The sequence below is a fragment of the Sinohyriopsis cumingii genome, chromosome 7 (genome assembly GCF_028554795.1).
Source record: "Sinohyriopsis cumingii isolate HCF-2022 chromosome 7, ASM2855479v2, whole genome shotgun sequence".
Lineage (NCBI taxonomy): Eukaryota > Metazoa > Mollusca > Bivalvia > Unionida > Unionidae > Sinohyriopsis > Sinohyriopsis cumingii.
In genome coordinates, this window is record NC_142967.1 from 125,919,052 (window position 1) to 125,940,513 (window position 21,462).

A 21,462-nucleotide genomic window follows, 5' to 3' on the forward strand; every position below is an offset into this window, starting at 1 on the left:
TCGCAATAATCCGTGCACGACGTATATCGTTTAAAACGTTAGACAGCATCCATATCGCTTATATCATTAAGAGTCGCGTATATCCTGAAGCAATCTAGATATTCAGTCATATAAGTTCCAGACACATTCATAAATTGAATCATTTAAATGTACATGAGACATCAAGCACGAATTAAATGCGTATTCCAGTCTCAAAATCATTGAGTGGTTTATGTCAAGTAAAGCTGCAGGTGTCATTGTTGCAGCGCCATCTAGCGGCCATGTAGTGGTTAAGAAACCACAAAGGATTCTTTGACAGAAATAGGTAAACAAATTTTCAACAATGCAACGTATAAAAGCGTAAGAGATGCCTTTTCTTGGGGCTTTAAAGATAAATATGATCAAAATCGATCATTAAGTTGTGATGTCAAAGCTCTAAAGGCTTCTATCAAAATTGAATCGATGCATTGTACTTCCCATCCTGTATGCACAGAGCATCTTTTGTTGAGGTGTCATCTTGTCATGTGCGAGCTGCATGAAATCGGTTGCCTTATTTTGTTTTACATTTATCTCGACCTAGTGACTTTAATCATCAGATACGATGAAACCCTGAAATATGCAACTTTCACTAACGCTTTTTGTGTCTTTTCGTGGATACAAGTAGTTTCATAAGTAGATTTTGGATGCTGCCTTGTGACTTTCCTTGAATGTATCATGTACTGGTACACTAAATTCTGACTAAACATCCCCGTTTGTTTGTACCCCCCTACCGATTTCAATAACGAAAATGTTTAGGGTGATAAAAAGTGCACAGAACTAAGTCAATTGAATCATTGATTTATTATTTCAAACCTGTGACCAAAATGTCAATAACACTGGCATCCCCTGCACCATTCATGCTTAACAGACTTTCCATACTAACATGGTGCCATATTGTGTACACTATGGGCTAGTTTATTTCCGTCAGACAACATAATACGTAGTTGATCTTATGCCGGATAATTCTGTAAATTACTATTACATTGAGAATTTGGAATTATATCCCTTTGCACACATGAACATAGAAACTAAACCACTTGTTAAATCCACATGAAAGGCAAACTTGTTGTTGTCATTCTTTTCCTTTGCTTGATTCGACAGTGTAAATGTCGGAAGCAGGCTACATAATGTATGGACATCTGTAATCGTGCACGCACCCCTTTGCTGGAAATTGACTTGTCCAGGAACTGGAAATGGATCTCAAGCATGTCTGTCTATTATATTGAAAACTTCCATTAAGCGTGAAACACACAGAAGATGATGGTGTTAGGGACACTACTCACAGTCAGGTTAGAAATTGTATCAGTGAATGAATTGACTAAGTTTCTTGCACTTTTGATCACATTAAAGGTTTTCATTATTGAAATCTGTAGGGGGGTACAAACAAACGGGGATGTATAGTCAGATTATAATTACATCGAAGAAAAATCCCCATGTTATAGTGAACTTTATTATCATAAAGGTAGCCTTCATGCAAATGTACATTATTGACTGTTATTACGGGAAATTTAAAACCAAATGCAGTTTGACATGCAGTCATTTTTACCAGAGTTTAGTTTCACCCAAGATGTTTCATTTCATCAATGTAAATACTACTTTTAACATTAATTTATATAATTTTCAGTTCTACATTTTTATTATTTTCTTATAGGATTTATATCATAACAGAACAGATGTGATGCGTGTTTGCAAAAGGTTGCCATTGAAAATATATTGCAATGGATCGAACTTGATATTGACCATTTTGACACAGAAAATGTTATACCACAAGACTGATATTGACTATTTTGACATAGAAAATGTTATACCACAAGACTGATATTAACTATTTTGACATAGAAAATGTTATACCACAAGACTGATATTAACTATTTTGACATAGAAAATGTTATACCACAAGACTGATATTAACTATTTTGACATAGAAAATGTTACACAACAAGACTGATGTTGACTATTTTGACATAGAAAATGTTATACCACAAGTCTGATATTGACTATTTTGACATAGAAAATGTTATACCACAAGACTGATATTGACTATTTTGACATAGAAAATGTTATACCACAAGTCTGATATTGACTATTTTGACATAGAAAATGTTATACCACAAGACTGATATTGACTATTTTGACATAGAAATATATATCAAAAGACTGAAATTGACCATTTAGAATTAGAAATATTACATTACAAGACTCGAGGCATTGTCCCTATGTACTGCTGTACATTCTTTTACCAACTGTACTAACTGGTTTTAGTGAGAAAAAAATCAGTCATAAATGAATCTGCCTTATTTTATTTATTTAAAAAATCATATTTTCAGTGTGTCCATTGCAACAGTATTTTTTTCTATTTTTATTTCTCTTATGTATCTATCTGCTTTGAAGCCAGGTATGATTTGGGGGCTCAGAAGTAGGATTTGTTTCTTACTGATCCACAGCACTAAATATTTAGTTTATCTTGCCTAAATTTCACTAATCCTGCTAATATCTGAAGGCCAGCTTTTTTCTATTTCAACATTTATTATTTATTACCATCAACTCAAAACAATAACATCTGTATTTCACAAAGAAAACTCACAAAAAGTTTTAGTTCATTTTCTAGCTTTTTCAGAACACCTTATTCAAAGATGCCAGTTTGCTTTGCTTCTGAGGAACCAGTTTTCCATTTTGATTTCACATATCTCTCTACTAGTATGTGAACTAGTTAGCTTGAATTGTTTGATTACGGGGACAATTTATTTATGAAAGTGTTTACGGCCATCTATCTCAGATACTTGGTGGAGATCTTAACTCACACATAAGCCATTTATATTAATTTATTTTTGTAGTCTCTTTTGATCATATTTGCAATGATGCCCATTCTTGTCATTATCTTATTCTGCCATTTCATTGGTGTCCTTGCATATACTTCCAGATGTTTGTACTGCATATTCATCAACAATGATGTTATTAAAATAACATTGGTATATAGCTCTGGATTATTCACTGAGTCAGCAATCACAACCTTTTCCACTTCATCATTACTAGCCTAATAGTAATAGACTATCACATTTGTTATCATCAGTACACAAGGCAAGTTGGCATGTTTTGATTATAGTCACTAATTTTCTTGATGAGTATAACCACTCATACAGTGGTTTAACACCTGTCCATTTGCACCATGAATATTTAGTGTACATTTTGAAGCATAGGATGTTGGTAGGCACTCAGTAAACAGATCATTTAATCATTAAAGAGAATGCCAACTCAAACCAGATAATAATTCTTATAAAACAAAGTCTTTCATTGTACTTTTCACTTCTTCAGATGATTAGCAATGCCAGGGTTTTAGTGATCCAGATTAACAATTTTGATTTCTTGTTCATCGCAGCCTTTCACTTAAGCTGACTGTCTTGATCTCTGCAAGCTGAGAAACTTGCTAACCCAGAACTCGAACAGCTGTTTCCAATCCTAATTTATACAAGCTGGCCTACCATAGAATTTATCCTTTGTTTTACAGCCATGAGTGGGCTGTCAATCAGTAGTGAAGTTAATGTTATGTCATGGTCCACAAAAACACAGTGATTATTTTAAATCATTGATGATTTTATTTACATGATTAAAGCTAATAGGCTAAAGTAATCTTATGGAAAATAAATTTAGGTGAGAACAACATATACATGTATATGTATTTTATGACTTGGTTTAATAATGCACAGAAAACAGGTGTGATATCATAACCTTAATAACAATAATGGTATTCTGGGCAATTTTGAAAGATGAACCTGTGTACAGAAATTACATGAGCATGATGCCCAGTTTTTTTTTTTTTTTGCATGGGTGGCCACTATTAACCAGTTTGTAAGTAGTTTGTCCTAATTACATACAGTACTTTAACTCCTCAGTGGAAAATGTCATAAAAAATTTTACACATTTATTTAATCATTTTGAGACTACTATAGTAATGATAGCAATTTCTTTTTCTTATGTTGTTTTGTAGCCTGATAAATCAGTGTCCAGACTATATAAAAATATGTTTGAAATGTCTTGTTGTCTGTCAGCTTTCTTGTAGTTGGCCACCCACCCCTGACCAGAAACATATACAGATTTATCCTGATCTGAGTTAACATAACTAAGGTTCAATTTTTACCTGAATCCAGTACTTTTTTCCTGTGCTTAATATGCCTGGTAAATGCAAACTTTATACCAGGAAATTTTTGCCTAGTTATTACCATAAAAGCTTTCTTAATATGCAACAATAATTACAATTCATTTGATTATTCATTCTTGCTGTATTCCTTTTGCTAAAATTAGCCAACAGAAACAACTGTCACATGCTCTGCAGCCATTTCAGTTTCTTCAACTGACCAATATGAAAGTGTACTACTAGATGGTAGGCATTCATTGTGTCAAGTTAAAGATGAAGATTCCAGTACCATATGTTGGTGTGCTGAGACAAGCATTTGCAAGTCTAATTTCTATAAGGGACTAGTATTATGTAATGGGATTACCTAATTAGACAATAATTAGTCTACAGGTGGATTAGTGTGGATTCTTAACTATAAAAATCAATGGATGATATGGAGCTCTTTGGGGGTACAATAATGTAGCTACCTAGAGGGATAATTTTAAGATCAAATGTTTGTCACTTAAATAAAAAATAAAATTCCAATATCATTTCTAACCTAATACATTTTTTTAAATGTTTTTATTGGAGGCCCATCCATGCTTTCACTTTGGAAAAAAAATGTTTGCTTTTCATTAATTCCTTTTTGTAAAAGTTAATGCCCACTTTTGAATGATTCTGAAATAAGTAATATAAAGAGAATTGGTTTAGAAAACTGAAAATAGTGAATTTCATTGACTGGCATGATGTTGAAGCATATGATGTCTAGATGTCTCACAGATCTGGCAGAGCTATTAAAATAATCTTGTGTATTTTTAGGTCTACATGTCATAGATCATACTGAGATTATGGGATGGCCAGTTATCTGACACATATCTCTCCATTAGCACAAATTTGTTACTGCTAATTCTCCTAAACCACATGGAAGATTGCCATAAAAATGCTGGTACTCAGACATATCTTTTATTTTTGTCGATTAGTTAAAATTGCATTCCCCAATAAAGAAACCTTGCCAAATCACATTACACCAGTATCTTGTCAACCTTGAGTACACAGGCATTGCATTTAGTTCCAGTCAGCATATCTGCTGCCACTGACACTCAGCAAAATCACTGTCATTATCTTGCTAAAGAATGTATAAATTGGACCTGAGCTTACACACCATTTCTGGCAAGCATAGATGAATATTTAAAAGTCTTACTGGGAAGCAGACTTCAAAGAGTACACTAGTCACGTTCAGCTCTGCAGATACTGGCACTGCTTAGTCTAGCTGAATAATATAGATGCCTTTGTTAGACAAGCAAATTAATTTTATAAAGGAGTAGATCTTACCTATTCAAGTCTGTATTTGGTAACAAGTAAGAAATTTGTGTAATTTAAGATATGTGAAAAATCATAACCAGACTAAATAGACCTTGGAAAGTTGTCATGAAACCAGTGTATGTATGTATGTGTATATATATATATATATATATATATATATATATATATATATATATATATATATATATATATATATTAGAGGCCGACAGAAACTAAATTTCTGGTTTCGGCCGAAAACGAAACCAGACCGAAAGTTATAAATTGACTTTTGGCTGAAACCGAAAGTTTATCTACACCTTCAGCCGAAACCGAAAGATAAACCGATTTGCCGAAGACAAGATTTATTAAATAGGCCTGGGTCATGATGCAGTGCTACACTTCAACAACTGAGAAGGGTAACGTCGACAATGATCAAGTCCATGATGCACTTATTAATTCGCTGAACTGCAACGTGATCATCAGGCCAGACCATTCTGCTCTCGACTATTGATGTGAAGGATGTCTGCACAAAATTCGGTAATGCATGTTTAGTCACTTTCTCTTCCATCATCTTTTTCGAGGCATGCTCTGCTCCATCGTTCATGGACCTCTTGAGATATGTACCATGGAGCTCCTTGTGGCAGCTGGCCAGATGACCTTTCAAGCCTGAAACTGTCTGAAGTCTTGGTTTATCGCTGCCAAGTGATAACAGTTTGTTGCATTCTTTGCACTGCGCTTTGCTTGCATCAGAATCGATTTTTGTGAAGTAATCCCACACTGCATTTTTCGACATTCTTTGCGGTGATTAACTAATCCGTTTGTTATTAACTTCAATTTTCTACTTCACACAGATTAATTCGCTACAGTTTAACTAACTGAAATTATCAATATTGTCAGACTTCGAAATCTCTGTATTCAACATGCGAGTAGACTGAAATGCAACAGTGCCTAGAATTGCCTAGCGCCAACTGACCGGCCGACAAGCAGAGTAATAGACGCAGCACTAGCGTTGCATTCTGAAAGTTAAAATAGATCTTCGGCTGATGACTGAAAGTTAATATCATTTTCAGCCAAAACTGAATGCTAATTTTTTGGCTTCGGCCAAAACAAACTATGCCGAAAGAGGCCATTTGCCAACTTTCGGCGCCGAAACCAAAACTGAATTTCGGTCAGCCTCTAATATATATATATATATATATATATATATATATATATATATATATATATATATATAAGTTAATGGTATTCAGTTATTAGGATCCTTATGAGCTATCTTGTTTAAGATCTCTAGTTGGCTTATTTATCACATGACATACAACTCTTTGAATCCTAGCTCCAGTTTTTCAATTTATACTCAGTATATTAATCTCAGTAAAGTGCCCTTTATACTCAGAATATGAATATCATTAGTGCTATTTATACTAAATATATGAGTCATTAAAGTGCCATTTGTACTCAATATACCAGTATCAATAAAGTGACATACTCAGTATGAGTATTAATAAAGTGCCATTTGTACTCAGTATACCAGTATCAATATTCTCAGTATATGAGTGTTAATAAAGTGCCATTTATACTCAGTATGCAAGTCACAATAAAGTGCCATTTATACTCAGTAAGCAAGTCACAATAAAGTGCCATTTATACTCAGTATGCAAGTCACAATAAAGTGCCATTTATACTCAGTATGCAAGTCACAATAAAGTGCCATTTATACTCAGTATGCAAGTCACAATAAAGTGCCATTTATACTCGGTATGCAAGTCACAATAAAGTGCCATTTATACTCAGTATGCAGGTCTCAATAAAGTGCCATTTGTACTCAGTATATGAGTATCAGTAAAATGCCATTTAAATTGAATATATGAGTATCAGCAAAGAATCATTCATACTCAGTTTACTAGTGTCAATAAAGTGTTATTTATACTCAATATATTAGTATCAATAAAGTGTCATTCTGTCACTAACATTCTTTATATACTCTTAATATAAGGATCAGACTGCAAGTCATAAATGCTATATAATTATCATTTGGTTTGGTGTTCTGGTAAGGATACATTCTCTTTCCCAGAAGCTTTTTAAATATTGCTAAACACCATTATGCATACAAATATATAATATTTGTTAGAAATTTCCATTTCTTTATTTTGTCTTCTAATATCTTTTTCCACATAAATATGACCTAAATTGTATTAAATTTATGCATGTTTCCCAGTAAGTGTACTGTGGGACTTCCAGGATTTATGTATGGAACTTCCAAATTTCCAACCATGGACACCTAGAACTTCCAAAACAGAAAATTAATGGAACTCATGATAAGCAGCTTGATTATTCTATTTCATTTGATTCACCAAACTATTACTTCAAGTAGTGGCATCCAATACCAAACTATTACTTCAAGTAGCTATCAGATACAAAACTATCACTTCAGATAGTGGTATCAAATACCAAAACTCTTCAAGTAGCATATAAAATACCAAACTATCACTTCAGATAGTGTATCAAATACCAAATGATCACTTCAGATAGTTATATCAAATACCAAACTATCACTTCAAGTAGTGGTATCAAATACCAAAACTCTTCAAGTAGCGTATAAAATATCAAACTGTCACTTCAGATAGTGGTATCAAATGATCACTTCAGATAGTTATATCAAATACCAAATGACCACTTCAGATAGTTACATCAAATACCAAACTATCACTTATAGCAGTGGTATCTAGTACCAAACGGAACACTTCAAGTAGTGGTATCCAATACCAAAATATCATTTCAATTAGTGGCATCCATTACCAAACTTAACACTTCAAGTAGTGCATCAAATACCAAACTATCACTTCAAGTAGTGTATCAAATACCAAACTGTCACTTAAAGTAGTGTATCAAATACCAAACTATCACTTAAAGTAGTCATATCAAATACCAAGCTATTACTTCAAGTAGTGTATAAATTACCAAACTATCACTTCAAATAGTGGCATCCAGTACCAAACTTAACACTTCAAGTGGTGGTATCCAGTACCAAACAATCACTTCCATTAGTGGTATCCAATACCAAATTATCACTTTAAGTAGTGTATCAAATACCAAAATCATAGCTTCAATTAGTGGCATCCAGTACTAAAGCATCACTTAAGTTAGTGCTATCAAAGCCCAAACAATCACTTCAATTAGAGAAATCCAATACCAAACTATCATTTAAATTAGTGGTATCAAATACCAAACAATCACTTCAATTAGTGGTATCCAGTAACAAACAATCACTTTAATTAGTGGTATCCAATCCTGAGGGAGTTGGCATTGTCATTGTCATTTATTGGTTTGAACTGCACTTTTATCACAGTCTTGGCTATATCATGCCAGGAAATTGGGAGCTTGTTCTTTATTGGGTTTAATTGCACTTTCAACACAGTCTTGGCTACATCATACCAGTGTATCTGGATTTAAGTGCATTTCACAAGGACACGTTAAGGCAGCCATCATAAGCTGGTCTGTGTGGGTATCGAACCAGCTACTATTAGATAATGTGTTTGACTCTCTCTCAAGGGGCTGTCCATTTAGTACGTACACATGGAGAGGGAGGGGTGGTTAACCCAAATGCATATGGGGAGGGGTCTGCTGATAATGTATGTACACATAGGAAATGGGGGAGGGGTGAAGCCTGTCCTGGAGGCGTAAATGGCTAGCATCATGCATTCAGGCTAGCATCATGCATTCAGTATGTCCTGGGGGCATGAATGGCTAGCATCAGGCATTCAGTATGTCCTGGGGATATGAATGGGTAGCATCAGGCATTAATTATATCCTGTGGACATGAATGGCTAGCATCAGGCATTCATTATATCCTGTAGGCATGAATGGCTAGCATCAGGCATTCAGTATATCCTGGGGGCATTCAGGCTAGCATCAGGCTTTCAGTATATCCTGGGAGCATGAATGGCTAGCATCAAGCATTCAGGCTAGCATCAGGCATTCATTATGTCCTTGGGGCATGAATGGCTAGTATCAGGCATTCAGTATATCCTGGGGGTATGAATGGCTAGCATCAGGCATTCAGTATGTCCTTGGGGCATGAATGGCTAGCATCAGGCATTCAGTATGTCCTGGGGACATGAATGGCTGGCATCATGCATTCATTATATCCTGGGGGCATGAATGGCTAGCATCAGGCATTCAGTATGTCCTTGGGGCATGAATGGCTAGCATCAGGCATTCAGTATGTCCTGCAGACATGAATGGCTAGCATCAGGCATTCAGTCTATCCTGGTGGCATGAATGGCTAGCATCAGGCATTCAGTATATCCTTTAGGCATGAATGCCCAGATAAAGGTGTATAAAGTTATAATCTGAATAAAGCTTTGGAAAGAAAGAAATATGCTGAGTAATAGGTTACAAGTTTGGATCCTTGCAGTCAGGAAACAAAATATTTGGTGAAATCTTACATAATTATTTGCTGCACTTATGCCTGGAGAGCTCATACTTTCCAGAATCTCCATTTTATTTTCTTGAACTTTATGTTTTCGTACTTTTGTCAGCAGTTTTTAGACACTGTGAAAATGTAGCCCTGGTCATCAGTTTTCTGATTGAGCACATTCATATTGTTTGTATGGTTCATTTTTTTTAAAAAATCAAGGAGAATATCCTCTTTGATATTTGTCTATTTTATAATATTGCATGCATTTGATGAATCTTCAAATCATACGTTAATCACACCTACTGCTTTAGCATGGTCTATAAAATCAGATTTTTGTTTGAAAATTTTAATGCTGTATTCATACAAAGTAATTATTGCTTCAAAGCGAAACGTTTGTGAAAATTGAGAGAAAGATAGTGAAGAATATTACAGTATGAATTTATACATATTGCGTAGGAAACACTGATGACTTTGACAAACATTCAGCTAATTGGACCACAGAGTAGTCAGACACCTTTAACACCTCAGTCTTCTCACCACGGTATCTTTCAGAATATGATGTTTAATTTTAAATGCATATGGCTGGTTCAGTACAACAGTGTGACAAAAGCTTGCATTGTTAAAGTTGTGCACTACAATGTTTTCAATGTGTAAAAGAATTTTAAGTTGGCTCTATTGTCTTCTTCAGGTTGTTGACTGCTGATCGAAGGACATGGATGGGCGAGGGTCTTAGCATAGCTGCAGCAGTATGACTGACACAGAGTTAATGGCTGAGTCATATGGAAAGTCCTCAAATGCTATTCGGAATCTTGTGTTCAATCCCAGTGAGAAAAATCTGCTGATTAATCAGATCCAGAACTTTCTCAACAGTATTGACTACACAAACAACGTTAGGGAAAGGATCAGGATCGACATGAGCAGTCAAGACAATAATCGAACAAGTGTCAGCAGTGATGAAGGTGTTAAACCTGCCTGCAGATTTTGTGGAAAAACCTTTGCACAGTCAAGTTACATAAAAGCACATGAGAGGCTACACACTGGAGAAAAACCTTACCAATGCTCAGTCTGTGGGAAACCATTTAGCGATGCCAGTAATTGGAAGAAACATGAAAGAATGCATTCCCGTCAGCTTGAGACAGCCTTGACAGAGGGAATTATGATCAAGGATGAAAATACGTATCCTTCCATACCTATAATGCCACAGATAAGGAGGACCAAAACAGATCCATCAGCACTTGCCTGTCGAGTTTGTGGGAAGGTTTTTTCAACCCCAGCAAGTTTGTCCATGCACAAAAAAATACATAGTGGTGAAAGGCCACATAGATGTGGAGTATGTGGCAAATCATTCACACAGATAGGAACGCTGAAAGCGCACGAGAGGGTACACACGGGGGAAAAACCTTATGAATGCAAACTTTGTGGAAAAACTTTTGCACAGTGTGGTAGTTACAGAATGCATGAGAGACGCCATCGAAGGGACATGCTTACTGGTAACTCATGGCATAGGTGTTTATTGTGCTCTGCTACATTTGGATCTCTAGAGGATCTAGAAAAACACATGATTAATCATCCCACATATTCATCTCCAAATATCTCCCTCCCCCTTCCTTTCCCACCATCGCAGGTTCCTATTACTTACTCCTTGGCCTCCCAGAGTATGAGCTTTCTAGCATTACAGGATGAAATCAAAAGGAAATTTGAACACGATGTAGACATTGAAGCTAATGAAGATGCTCGGTCAGATATACCTTATAACATGGGCACATCCATAGCTGCTTCCTTACCAAATATGATGATGCCACGATTGTCACCACAGACCAGTCCTATTTCTTTAACAAAAACAACGATACCATCACCAACAGCTGAAATGAGTACAACTGCCAGTTATATAGACTCCATAGAACATGCTGGAAACATATCAGGACAAACTTCCCCCAGTGGTAATCACTGTAGTTCGCCACCAGGTGGCTACCAAATCTCAAATAAAGGTAATGGTGTTGAGGAGGTCAGTACAACAACAAGGTCAAGGAAGTACAGCTCTGATTCCCACACATCACTCTCCACTCCCGAGGTTCCATCAGAAGTTACCATTTCCCGACTAGATCTCAGTAAAAATGAAGAGGATTCAGAAGCAATAAATCAGGTAGGATACTAAATTTTTGAATTATGATACAGCAAAAAATACAGTTAATGTAAATGTCCTGTGAATAAGTAATTCCTGCTGCAGTTATTATATCACAACACTTGTTGGAAATATACCTATAACCAGTTTCTGATGTGTGCAAAGGCACTTCTGACAAGTGATTTGGCAGATTTAGAAAAGTTGCAATGAGGCAACAAAAAAAAAAGGTTTTGGTCAGCCGACAGTCCCTGTTTCTAATTGTTGGCCCTTATACTTTTTCCCCTCTTTGTTTTTTTTTTTCTTGCAGATAGTATTAAAAAGCAAAATCAACAAAATGACTGAAACAAATTGTCCAAAAACTTTTGAAAGAGAGACATTACCAGTAGCTCTTTCCTCCAACTTCATGCCCGCCCAATTCTGCATCTGGTATATAAATAATTCCCTGTGTTCCTATGTTGTGCTGTAATGGGAATACATCAATATTTTTTCAGTGTCCGCAAAAAATGTCCATCTTGCACCATCTTTGGTACTTTGATTTGATTTTCAGTTTTAAATTTGCGTGTCCCATTTTGTTGTCCTTATACAATAATATGCATTTCTTTGTGTATGAATGTAAAAGCATCTTGTTAATTTAATCTTCTGACTGATTCAGGTATGGTATGCTGTGATGCAGCCATGAGTCCCTTCAGTGCATAAGGGATCAGTACCTGCACAGTCAAGTACTGAATTACCAGAATGGTACACATTTTTGGTGGAGTTGCTGCATGTATGCATTACAGTTACTTGAGTCAGCATGGGAAAGCAAATGTGCTGAATCTTGAAAGTGCTTCAGATACAGTAGGGTCCGAATGCACTTCTGAGAAAGACGTTTCTGTGAAGAAAATTGTGATCTAAAGATTGGCTTGTACCTATATCTGTATCTGACTAAATAAGGGACCCAAAAATATGTTTCCAGTCATCGAACCAGTACTGTTTTCCGTTGCCGACCTTAGCACTCCCCACGCCCCAAAAAATCCCACCCACCCCCATATTTCCAAAATTGATTTGTGCATCTAGCTGAGCTGGTTTTAGCCCAGTACTAAAGTGCATAGTACATTATATATACTAATCCTTATAATATATATAATGTTTAGAAACAACAGCTAATTTTAAAATCAGTGCAGTATGAAATATACATTTGTTTGGTTGGCCTAAAAGCACAATATTGCTAAAAATTTATATGAAAATGGATAATTTTTAAAATAAATTGAATTATAAAACCAACCTACTGTGTTTTCATCACCAAAATGGTTGCTGGATGAGTCTTTGAGAAGGGAGGAATACCATGGGAACGACTCATGTTGCTAAAAAAGTTGTTTTGGGAAGATTGCGTGATTCCCCCTCAGTCCTTGTCAATTTTTATTGTGATTTGAGGTCTCTGGTAAGTTTAAAAGACATCACATGGTAGTGATCTAGCGTTATTTTCAATTCTTCCTTTCCAGTGATGTTGGGATATTAATTACACCTTTATTGCAGCGACACAATTTTATTTTGGCATGTTCTTTGGCAGCACTTTTCTATATTCTTGCATTGGGTAAGTAATTCTACAAGCTCGCAGATCTGAACGATTAATTCCCATAGTTGATCCATTTTGGATATTGAATAATTAAAGTAATTGCTATAGGCAGTACAATTATAAATGTTTCATCTAAATAATCTTATAACACTGCATTGGCAGTACATATTTGCTCGCTTAGTTGGTACAGTTATAATTGTTGCATGCCATAATTGTTTAGCACTAGTTTGGTTTTACATTTGGAAAAAAAGCAACTATTTGGTATTTTTTCTTGCCCATTCAGAGAGTACCTGCTTTGGCAGTACATACGTTTCATTTCAGAAATGTTGCAAAATGTTTAGCTGTCCATTTCATTGTTTATGGCCAGATTATGCTTGGAACCTCGCTGAGAATAGACACACTTAAAGGGATGAAGAAACATCTTCCCCTTTACACTCCTTAATCACAGGAGGATATGGTACTCTGTTGGAAGTAGAGAGACATAATGCCAATAAAAAGTCGTAGAACTCTTGGAGGTAGAGAGACATAATGCCAATGAAGAGTTGTAGTACTCTGTTGAAAGTAGAGAGACATAATGCCAGTAAAATGTTGCAGTACTATATCAGAAGTGGAGAGACATAATGCCAATGAAAAGTTGCAGTACTCTATCAGAAATAGAGAGACTAAATGCCATTGAAAATTTGCAGTATTCTTTTGGAAGTAGGGTAGTCAAAGACTAGTCAGGCAGTAATGATCTGATGGATGAGCTACCCTACTTCCAACAGAATACTGGGAATTTCATTGGTATTTAGTCTATCTACTTCTGACAGAGTACTGCGACTTTTAATTGGTGACTAGTCTTTGACTAGTCACCAGTCACCAGTTAATGGAGCTACATCATTGGTACGGGAACAGAAATTGGTAAATAGCACCAACACCCTCCATTTTGTTGCCTGTGATGGTTGAGAGGCATTCTTGCCCTCCTAAAGGTCCACTACTTTGAGTTGAGAAGCGAGGATCCCCCTAATTCCAGGTCTTCATCCTCAAATGAAGAGAGACATTAAGATGATAATTCCTCCCTCTGGGTCACTTGCCATTTTGACTTGCATCTTTAAAGTTTGATAAGGCAGCAAAGTTTTCTAGGAACCAGCAGTTTGCCAGGCAACAAAACGGGTAGTCTGTCCCTTCCCATAAGTGCTGTGACCTTTGGTCTTGGCTTTGAGCTGTAGAGCTCAGTCTGCTTCTTTACCTGTGTAATACCCTCTCTTGAATGCTGGTGAGCCTCTAGTGGGGATTTTTGATGCACCATCCTGGTCAAGACCCTGTAGTTTCTGGATCTTGAAGCTCATACTCTTGTAACTATAGTTTTGTATGTATTGGTAGCCTCCTTCAGTCTCCTGAAGAAGAGACTTTGTCTCCAGTGGTGCCTTCTGGATGCAGTTGTGAAGATGTCAAAGCAAACCTTGCTCATGGACATGGTTTTGTAACTGGTTTTGCTCCACATCTTGCCTTGGAGACTTAATTCTTTGGTGGTCACGTTCTTTCAGTAGTATTGCATGATTTGTGGGACAAATGAGACATGTCCCTTGCAGCCTCTCCTGATCCATCAAGGCGGCCAAAACGTGCACTCATCTAGACTATCCGCTGTGTCCTTCCCCAAAAATTTTGTTTAGGTTGAAGCCCTACAGTCCCAGATAAGAAAAAGCCATTGCATCCTCCCTTGCTAGTCTCTTTAAAAAAAATGTGGCAGAGACCTCCATTGAGACTGAACAACACACAGCCTTTTATGTCTCTCCAGTCTTGGATCAAAAGGACTGGGGCATGGATACTTAAGTTTGGGGTGGGGCTGTCTGTTCAGATACATCTTTCCATTCTTCAGAATGATCTTTAAAGTGATAGTCAGGACATCCACTGCTCAGTTCATGGGAATGTCAATCTGTACCATAAAAGGATATAGGGCAACCCTGTCCAGCCTGCTGAAGTTCTCTGATCTTATCAAGTATTTTGAACTACAGAGGCTGGTATCTTGCTCACTGATGCCAAGATGGAATCTCTTATAAACCTTTTTGACGTAAAAACCCCCAAATGAATCGTTCATTGAAACTTCCTTTGATATTCTGACCCTTAAAACTGTCTTCTTGCACTCCTAAGTGTATGTGAGCAGAATGAGTGAACTCCATGCTTTGTCTGTAGATAAAAAAATTTTTTACAGTTTAGATGTAATGATGAGTTAGATTCTCTTAGTGGGAACGGCTTTTTAGCAAAAATCCAGTTTCCTTTGGTAGCTCCACTTCCTCTTGTTGACATCCAGCCATATCAGTGTTGGAATGATCAAGATAGCCTTCTCTACCCAGTTAGGGTCTTGTAGTTTTGTTTATCTGCTTCAGTAGGGAGAAAAAAAAAGGTTAGAAGTATCACTTCCTACCTATTAAGGGTTCTGCTGATATTTTTGCAAGCACCATTGCTAATTGGATTGAACTCACTATCTAGAGAGCCTGTCAGTCCCTCACTGTAAAAGACCTTTCCTCTATGAGAATTAAGCCCGTACAATTAAGGCTATTACTACTCCCTTTTGTCCCACTTGAATGCTTTAAAAACGTGTTATTACCAGTTTCATATCTTTTCTTATATTGGAAGGCATGTTGGTGTTATCTTAAAAAGAAATCGATTTTGTGGTTTCCTCATGCAAAAAAAAATATTGTTAGGAATACGTCCAAGTGTGGAAACAGAGATTACTAACAGAGCTGGGAAATATTTTGTACTGTAGAATTTATAAATTTACCATGAAAATGTACCAAGGTATACTGCAGTTATATTAGGGACTAATAATTTAGTGCTCTGGCACACTAGCCTTACACTTTTTTGTTTAATTTACATAGATGGAAAAAAATCTTGCTCTGATTTATAGCAAAATACACCAGATATTATATTTATGATAGTAATTAAAAAAATATCTTGAAATAAAAGAAACAAATATTTCAGCTCCAAAGAAAATCACATCCCCCCCCAATTAAATGGCTAGTACATTGTAGTAGATGAAATTGCCATGTTTATCTTAATTGTTGTGTATGTTGTAATCAGAAAGCAGGATGATTAAACTTACACAATATGTGATAATGTGAAACACGTGCCAAAATTAGAGCCTATTGATAAAAAGAGGAAGTGTTGATAGTGAAGCCTAAAATTTTCTAGCTACACTATTGATATAGTACGCTGGGGAAACTTTGGGATGCTGGCAAGATATTTATCAGAGATAGCAAATAGACATAAAACTTGTAGTAAGATTTACAATCTTACAAATGAATATATACACTTTACACATTCACATCTGCTAGATAATAACTAAACATGCCATGTGTTGTTTTTGGTTTCTTTGGTGGACTTTTTTTAAAAATATTGCCAAAGTTCGACTTGGCCTGAATATGTTTCATAATGTTTCATTTGGCCACCGCATTGTCATATGTGACAGGTATCAGACATGTGATTGACTGATCATAAATATAATTACTATATATATGTAATACTCATCATTAATTTGTGACATATATAACTGTTTTGTACGAAAAAGATAATTATATTAAAACTATTTTGTCACGAATAATGAAAATGTGCTATTAATATCATTAAAGCCGTAACAAGGTTCCTCAGCAATTTACATACATTCCTTTCTGTCGGAAACTACTAAAAAAGTACCATATAACCACAATAAAATACTGCGTTAAACCTGTATACTGGTAATACCACGCACCTCTAATGCAGACCTGCCAACTCATACAATTTTGCCGTAAGTCTTGCAATAATTACCCTTAAAATACAGACTTGTTTCATACAAGCAAAAACTAGGGAAAAATGATCATTGCCACAAAATCCAGATAATTGGTTCATCTATGTTTTTAGATCCGGGTTTCATTTTAGAATTAGTGAAATTAGTCAGGGAACCAGACTAACTTTACAGCAGCACCCCAGACACTTTAACTCATTAACCCCTGGAGGTTTTTGTCGTTTTCACCTGAAATGAGAATAGGAAACACATTTTGTGGTCTATTTCTGAATACATCGACTTCCAAGTGATTTACCATTAACCTAATGCCTACTTAAATTAGAAACATCGTTTTTCATTGGCTGTTTCTCTCACGCATGAGCAGAAGGGTAAAAGTTGCAGTTCTTTCTTCTTTTTTTTTTGCTTAACAGTCCCATCATTTTGCTATGGAGACTACTCTTTATTCCAAGTGCCCATCTTATCCTACTTTTGGCAAAGGTTCATCGGTCTGTGTGCAGTTCAGACTGGTATGCCGTAGATCCAGAAAGTCTATTTATTTAGTCCAAAAAGTCTAAAATCCGGACACAAATCGAATTCTGACCACGGGCAAAATTTGGGTGCAAAAAATGCATGACCTTGACGCTCTAGAGCTCGGCAGTAGGCTACTACCTCCTGACATGTAAACGCGGCACCAGGGGTTAGTGAGTTAAACTGCACCTATTTGTTCATGTTGATTATAGTTTTTAAAAATAGCGTCCAGAAAGAAATGTATGTTTAAGATGAAAGGGAAAATAAACTTGTAGAAAAATGTTTGTAATCAACACAGAAGAATAAAAAGGAGTATTCAGATCCTTGTGAATAAAAGTTGGAAAGGACACAATTATGTTTATTGGACATCACATGCCAATTTGAGTATGACTCATGGCGGGAGATATGATTGCCGTCATCGTGTGAAATGGAAAAGAATTTCCAAGAATTATGTGAAGTTGAGAGATTGTAAGAAGCCAGTTGAGCTTCATAGGGTTTGGAACTAGAGTTTGTGCAATTGTACTAGTGATAAATAAAGACTGTGCATACTTTACAAACTTTTCAGTTGAACATAATGTGTATCGTCGATGCATCAAACTTTTAATTACCTTTTCCAGCTTTACAATAGCAGTTATTGATATTTTGTTACACCTTACTGAAAACTGGTCAATCTTACAGGAATAAAATCAGCTGCCTTACTGAGATGGACTCGTCAGGGTTGTCAGATCTACTAATGACTAACAACCAAATCTTTCCTATTCTACTTCCTGCCACGGTGACAGCCAGTCATTTCTGTCTGTAAAAAGGAAATTATTCATAACATCCACTCTCCTTCTAAGTTGTATGGTTTGGAATCTACCTCCTTGTTAGTTCAATGGTAATTTCCTTTTAAATCATGCTGGCATATTGAGGTGCTGATTAAATATGTCACCATAAAAGGAGATATTCCATTTGTGCTTCCTTTGGATGATTTAAGTAGTTAACAAATTATTTAAGAGCCACTTCAGCAGGAAGTTTCTCTGCTGCTTTGTATCTGTTTGGATGACAGTAGTTAAAGACTGTCACAAAGTGAACATAATAAAATTAGTTTTGATTGGTGGTTACTGTTTTACCCATAACTTGAACGGAAATAAGCTCCAGTCAGAACTAACTGTAACAAATTTCACTGGATGACACATTAGAATTGTAGCCATCAAATTTGCTTCATGTAGACAAGATGCAAAACAACTGAAAAACGTTGCACAGAAGTGGTTAATCAGTAATCAGTAAAGTAACTGAGTCATGTTTGGAGAACAAATCTGGAGTGTCTTCTTTACATTTTAAGTGGCTGGACATGCTGCTAGTATAAATTAGTTATGATGGAACTGGTGAATGGGGGGGAGGGGCAGATTTTAAGTTAGTCATCTTGTGTTAATTTGTAGGAGAAGATTGGTGTTGTCAATAGTTTTTCCTTTTTGCTGGCAGAAACGAGTGCATGTGCCTTCTGCAGTTCAGATATATTCTCAATACATGTATAAGGAATAAAAAGGGTAACAACTATACTTATTCATAGGTGAGGCAGGCTGAAGTAACTTACATAGGACAAGTATTGTTTTGTATCGACTCTTCACCTCTTCTATCAATATGGGTACTAATATGGAGAAAGGATCAAAAGATTGATATATCATTTTGCCCATGATTATCTCTACTCCTCCCTAATGGATAGCTACACAACATGAGGCTTTTATCAAATGACTTATTCTACTGCCTTGCTAGTTTGCAATGAAAGTGATGCCATTCACACATCTAACATAGCTGCCATGGTGACCATGTTGAAAATCTTGTCTTCACTGCATCCCCTGAATGGATGGTCACATTGACATGGGGTTTTCACCAAATAACTTCTGATATTGTTATGTACATTTAATTTGTATTATTTGTTGGGTTTTCTTCATGATTATATGTTTCATACGTTTTATATTCTGTTCTTGACTTTGTCCAAAATCAAGTTCACTGTTTACCTGACTAGAGACATTGATTCTGTAAACAACATAATACATAGCTATTATTTCTCAGTGAGTGTAGATTAAGTATTAGGATAATTATCAATAGAGGTAAACATGTTTATTGTTGTGTCAATATTTTTTTGGGGGGGTGGAATTATTTATTTAAATTATTATTCACTGGAAATACAAAGTGCTCATCAATAATATTATTGAACAGAAATATTAATTTGGAGCTACAGTGAATTCAGACAAGAACATATTTGTATTATATTATTGTGATGTATCAAAATACTTGGCACATCAGCACAATTTAGGCAATTTGCACATTACCATGTTTGAGGCTACAGTCACATTACCACATTCTATATTGGAACTTATTTGGAATACCACTGGAATTCAGTTAGAACTTTATACATTTGGACTTGTCTTAAAACTTTTAGTACTGTTTGGGATTTAATTTACAGTAGTGTAAATTCTTTTTAGGGAAATAAATTATTTGTTGAATTTTACAAAACTTGTTGCTTTTTTCTGTTACTTAGTTTAAGACCATATAGTTGTAACAATATATACTTGGTCCTCAATGAAAATGATGCTAATTGGACGCTACAGCAGCTATTATGAAAGTTTTGTTATCTGTGAAGTATATAAGAAATGATGGTTTGAACACTTAGCAGCTATATGGAAGAAATGGCCTTATCTTCAGTTCCTGGAAATTTTCTTTTGGCCAGTTGAGCATCAGTCACTTTGAGAGACACATGTTGATCCTCAACCTATTACACTGCCACTTCTTCTGCTGCAATCATTCACTTTTTATATTGATCTATGTTACGTATATTTGATTTAATTATGTCTGATTTAATTGTTTGTAAGTTTTAAAATCTGTTGCTTTTTTTAAAATTTCATTATATGTCAAAATAATGTAGCTCTGATCACTAGGAACTTGTACTTTTTTCAGAAAATAGTTTGACCTACACTGTTTGTTTAGTAAACACCAGGTGTTGACCTAGATCCTGACCTTCTAAATTAGTAGCAGCCATGTAAATAAGTTCTATTTTTATTTTAAAATGATTGGTTTTTGTCGAGGTAATGATTGGACTATGTGATTCAAGAATAAACATTTCTTTTTCCTTTTCTTAGAGTAAAATGATTGGTTTTCATCAGGGTCATGTTAGGCATACGTGATATAAACATGATCACATGACCCCCCTTTCAATTTTTGCAACTTGGTCATTTTCGAAACTGCATTTTAGAATACGATATAACCTGTTTTAGAGAAATATTCTCAGTTAGTTGGGCTATTACACCGGAAAGTGTATGTTGTGCTATTTCAAGTTATTTGAAGATATTTGGATTTAAAAGGATTAATTCTTTTTTCCTGGAAAAATATGTGTGCTCATATGAAATTCTTGAACAAAGACAGCTTTTATAAAAAATCTATTCAGATTTCCAAAACCAGAGTGATATTTCTTGTTTCTACCAGGAACTGTAGACTTCATCACACTACATGTTACAGTATACACCATCGTCTTCCATCTTGGATTCTTCATCAGGACTTGAACTTGATATCATTAGAACCTTTTATTAGGACTTCTAAAATTGTATGTGTGGATTATTCTTGGATTATTTTTGGATTTGATTCTTAAAACCATAAGTTCATTTATTTTTTCATTTTACAGAATTTTTCC

General features: G+C 35.6%; 1 protein-coding gene across 2 annotated transcripts in view; it reads left to right on the forward strand.

Moving 5' to 3' along the window:
• The first annotated feature begins 251 nt into the window (after window positions 1-251).
• LOC149796079 (uncharacterized) overlaps window positions 252-21,462 on the forward strand; it is a 43,386-nt gene continuing 22,175 nt past the window's right edge. For both annotated transcript variants that reach the window (XR_016422483.1, XM_089965990.1), the window contains exons 1-2: window positions 252-304; window positions 10,537-11,991. Coding sequence is in view for 1 of the 2 variants with exons in the window: in XM_089965990.1 (XP_089822116.1) it covers window positions 10,597-11,991 (1,395 nt within the window). In the remaining variant the exon portion in view is untranslated. The remainder of the gene's footprint in view (window positions 305-10,536; window positions 11,992-21,462) is intronic.